Consider the following 5,124-nt stretch of genomic DNA (forward strand, 5'->3'; position numbering starts at 1 on the left):
TGCCTCCTTTGTGAGATTTTTGAATTGTTTGTGGTGTGTGTTTTTGGTGAGTGTGTGTAGTGTTTGAGTTATGTATATATGGTGAGTTGAGTTGTCATGAGTCAGGTGTGCTAGTGTGTTTGTGAGTGAATGGTACATCAGTGAGTGTTGTGCATGTCTCGCTTAGTATGTTACCTATTACTTGTATGCATGTATTTGAGTGTTTATGTGTTAAACCACAGATAGGCTATTCTTCCCTTAAAATGGGGATGTGGGCATTGGTGATTGGAATCCTCAAATCAGGTGTGTGTGTATGTGTATATTGTGTGTGCGCATGCGTGTGTGTGTGTGTGTGTTGTGTGCGTTTCCATATGTGATCTGCACTCAGGACCTCAAGAATTTCCTGAAGTGTCCTCCTTTTGGGGCACCATTACGTTAAATTACCAAATTCTAAGCAACACCCTGTTTCTTTAAAAGGATTTTCTTTCACTTTTATGTACCTGAGTGTGACTGAGTTGCTCAGAATTTTTCAACCTTTTCTTTATTTTTACTAAACATCCCAGGGAAACAAACAAGCAAACTAATCATAAACTCCAGGCATCATGATATGTGGAAGGTATTGGGCAGAATTACCATTAAATAGTGATGAGAACTTGGGGAAATTATATAAAACATTGGTCTCACTTTCATGTCTATAAAATGGAAAGAACGACACAAATTTTGTGAATCTTGCAGAGGCCCTCAGTAAATCATTATTGCACAAAGAGATCTTAATGTATTTGAGAACTTTTGTCAGTTGGAAAGTAAATAAATATGAAGGACTATAATTATCTAGTAAAGGGAATAAAAAAATTTTGGACAACTCTGGGTCCTCACAGCTCTGAAATAATATATTGTGTTTGGCACCTAAGCAAGAAAAAGGATGTTTCCCTGTGTAACAGTTAAGAGCATGGGTTCTGATCACACAGACATATTAGACTGAACCCCATGAAGTAGCTAACACTTGTTGATATTCAATTATAGAAATGGTAATACATACATATCAAGTTATAAACATTACATGTCACATATGTAATAGATACTAATAGACACACGTGTATTTGTGTGCCATTCTGTCCCTGCTGTACTGCTGTGTGCCTACAGAATTTGTGCCATTTATGTTTGTATTTCTTAAAAACTAAAATAGGTCAAAGAATACAAATCCTTAGAGCAGCTGTGAAGAGGTTTTAAAATCTGGGAATGTAAGGCTGATGTGTGGATTTAATTGGGAAATGTAGGTAAAGTCCTTAGCGTGGTACCCAAATGTTAATCTAAATGTTCAGCATTATTATGAAAGACTAGAGGCCTGGTGCACAAATTTGTGCACATCGAAAGGTTAATATCGCAATTTGCCCTTTCTCTATAATAGATGTGTCAACCCAAATCACGATCAGCAATGACAGAAACACAGGTGTGCGATAGGCGCCAGCGAGAGGTTTATATAAACTTGCTTAATTAGACCTGCTTTCTGATTTAGCTAAACTTTTCCCAGCCCAGTGAAGCATCCCAACTTCTCTTTCAGATAATTGTCAGCAATAGAGCAGTAAATATCAACATGAAGAAGGTTATTATTGTAGATCACACAGGGAGAACAAAGGTTAAAATATTTAACTGCCACAGTGTTTGATTATATTCTGTACAGTGAGAAAACCTAAAGTCATTTTCAAGTTATACCATTTCTTACTTCTTTTCAGTCGGGTCACATTTCTAAACTTTCTAAATCCCTGTTTTCCAGCAAATAGGATTCTACTGAGTCTCCTATCTACCTCTTCCAGGACTTCTGTGTGGATCAAATGAGATGTAGCATGTGAAAACACTTCACAGACATTTGGTTATAGTGTAAAATGTTTCCACCTGTCTATAATGCAAGTCATGTTCCTGGGCTGAAGAAACTCCAAGGGGGCCAATAGCTGGGGAGAGGAAGCTGGGTGTTGTTATGTGACATCATTACCCAGCACCAACAGCCACCATTTCTGGGCTGGTCTGATCGGGGCTGGGCTGTGGGCCTCATTTTGTGCCATGGGGTTTCGGCAGCAATGGCTGCGACTTGGTGGGCTGTCACTCAGGGTGGTGGCGGGTCTGTGTCCCACTTGGGGGAAGCTGAGTATTAATTTGTCGGCGCCAGGTCTGTGGTGCCATTTTTTGTAAATGGCCAGTGCATATCACAGCAGCTCCTGCCTTGAGCATCAGCCCCCTGGTGGTCAGTGTGCATCACAGAGACCAGTTGGATGGTCAGAGGGACACATAGCATATTAGCCATATATATATATATAGATACTTTGTGAATTATTTTGGTTTTGGAGATATTCTGGCCTCAAGTGGTTTCAATAGCCACCCATTTCCAGAGTGTCCCTGAGTTTACAGCTGAGGGTCAATGGGAGCGGGCAGGTTCACAGGAGGTCTGAGAATGCTCCAACAACACCCACTCAGCACTGGAGTCTCACGTTACTTTCAGGCAGAAACAACTGACACTGGTTTGCAGGGGCTCACCTTCCATTCCTGCCACAGTGGATCATTATGGTTTGGCTCTGGCCTGCTGTAGAAATGATCCCTCCATGCTCATCAGGGTGTAAACTCATAGAGGTAGGCACCTTGCTTTTCTTGCTCACTGCTGCACTGCAGTCCTTAGTAGAGGTTCCGACACAGACGTGATGTTAATAGTAATATCTGAATGAACAATGAACCCTCTTACATCTCTGTGATGAGGTTTTGTTGATTACTTTGAGGTTCAATGTTTTCCTGGAGCCAGGCTGGAATAGCGGGAAAATGCATACATCCACAGGTGTGTGATATTAATATGAAAGTATTTAAAAATTAATGGTTTTCCCAGAGAATGACAGTATGAGATGAAATGTCCTGGTTGTCTTTCTAGGTTCCTGAGACTCCCAACCCTTCTTCATCCCCAGCAGACAGAAGAGCAGCATGAGGCCTGAGAACCAGAGCAGCGTGTCCCAGTTCCTCCTCCTGGGGCTCCCCATCCCGCCAGGGCAGCAGGGCGTGTTCTTCACCCTGTTCCTGGGCATGTACCTGACCACGGTGCTGGGCAACCTGCTCATCATCCTGCTCATCAGGCTGGACTCTCGCCTGCACACACCCATGTACTTCTTCCTCAGCCACTTGGCCTTCTCTGACAGTTCTCTCTCCTCTGTCACTGTCCCTAAGATGCTCATGGACATGCAGACTCGGCAACAATCCATCTCCTATGGGGGGTGTATTTCTCAGTTGTATTTTTTCATACTTTTTGGGGCTCTTGACAATTTTCTTCTGGCTGTGATGGCATATGACCGGCATGTGGCCATCTGTCACCCTCTGCACTACACCACCATCATGAGGGAGAGGCTGTGTGTGCTGCTGGTGGCTGGCTCCTGGATTCTCTCCTGTGGCCAATCCCTGTTGCACACCCTCCTCTTGGTCCGACTGTCTTTCTGTGCTGACAATGCCATCATCCACTTCTTCTGTGACCTTGCTGCACTCCTGAAGCTGAGCTGTTCAGACACCTCTCTCAATGAGCTGGTCATATTCACCGAGGGAACAATAATTTTGTTTTTGTGTTTTGGTATTATTTTGGGCTCCTATATCCGTATAGGGACCACCATCCTGAGGGCGCCCTCCACTAAGAGACTGTTTAAAGCCTTTTCTACCTGTGGCTCCCATGTCTCTGTGGTGTCTTTATACTACGGTACATCTGCAGGTATTTACATTTCTTCCTCATCATGGGGTTCCAAAGACATAATTGCTTCGGTCATGTACATGGTAGTTACCCCCATGCTGAACCCCTTCATCTACAGCCTGAGGAACAGAGATATCAAACAGGCCTTAGAGGTGTGTGTCAAGAGGATTAAGTTCTTAAAGTGGCAATCACTGAATCCTCTGGTTGCAGTCAGGAGCACAGGGAAATATATCTCCTAAAATTACTGAATAGTCAACATCTCCATATAACTTTAATAGGATATGCAATCTGTTGTCATGTACTTTGTGGTTAATTTGTAAACTAGGTCAAGTTTGCTACATGGATTGTTAATAATGTTATATTCCTAGTTAGTGATTTTTGCTTGTTCATCATCTCATAAGTAAGAATAATTACATACACTATAAAAATTTGTATGTCCTACAAAGCAAGGAAGTTGGAGAAAGAGACTTTTTAGGAATGCATTTAAGAGCACACCACTAGTTTTATATTTAGGAAGAGTTTCTAGTAATGGGTCTTACCTTAATACCTCATCTACTTCTGATATTAATATAAATATGTTATTATCTATATAGATGTAGATACATATACAGAGAGAGATACAGCTAGATATTTAGATATTACTATAGCATAGTATAGTGAAGTATAGTATAGTATCATATGGTATGGTATGGCATGTTATAGTATGGTATGGTATGGTATGTTGAGGTATGGTATGGTATGGCATGGCATGGCATGACATGGCATAGCATAGCATAGCATAGCATAGCATAGTATAGTGTAGTATAATATAGTGTAGTGCAGTTTAGTTTAGCATGGCATGGCATGGGCACAGCATAGCATAGCATAGCATAGCATAGTGTAGTGTAGTATAGTACGTATGGTATAGTATAGTCAGGATGCAGCTTTATCCTGGTTGGTGTTTAAATGGTATTTCTTTTCCATCAATTTAAACATTTCTTTGTCCTTATATCTGTGAGGTGTGCCTTGTTCAATATGTAATGCTGGATATTGTTCATTTTATGTAAAACAACAATTATTATATTTCTGGATATACTGTCTATGGACATCTAGTATAATTACAGTACATTAGAATTTATATTTTCCTTATTACTAGAGTTGACATTTGATTCATCTGTTTCACACATACTCCTCTTTTTTCCTCTGTTTTAACCCCTTCCCCGGCAGAAACGTGTATACTCGTTTTCACAAAATGTTCTTTTTCAGTCGTCGACGAGTATACTAAGAAAATATGGTAAAAAAATATGGTTTATAGGAAGACGAGTTACAAACTGTTTTCATAACCAGCATCAAAAATACTATATAGAACCAAAATAAAAAAATTAGTCTGAAAAAGAAACGTTTTTAACAAAAAAATTGTTGGGGAAGGGGTTAAAACTGTTATAATAATGTTTTGC

At 40.6% G+C, this 5,124-nt stretch overlaps 1 protein-coding gene across 1 annotated transcript; it reads left to right on the forward strand.

Moving 5' to 3' along the window:
• The first annotated feature begins 2,910 nt into the window (after positions 1 to 2,910).
• Positions 2,911 to 3,927, forward strand: LOC102754261 (olfactory receptor 1J4). The gene has a single exon (XM_006766125.1). It carries the CDS (start codon positions 2,941 to 2,943, stop codon positions 3,925 to 3,927), a length of 987 nt encoding a protein of 328 aa, XP_006766188.1. The 5' UTR covers positions 2,911 to 2,940.
• The last annotated feature ends 1,197 nt before the right edge of the window (positions 3,928 to 5,124 follow it).

The sequence above is a fragment of the Myotis davidii genome, unplaced genomic scaffold (genome assembly GCF_000327345.1).
Source record: "Myotis davidii unplaced genomic scaffold, ASM32734v1 scaffold1082, whole genome shotgun sequence".
NCBI classification, from domain to species: Eukaryota; Metazoa; Chordata; class Mammalia; order Chiroptera; family Vespertilionidae; genus Myotis; species Myotis davidii.

Coding starts and splice junctions, on each gene's coding strand:
- LOC102754261 (XM_006766125.1), top strand. CDS start 2,941: ATGAGGCCTGAGAACCAGAGCAGCGTGTCCCAGTTCCTCCTCCTGGGG.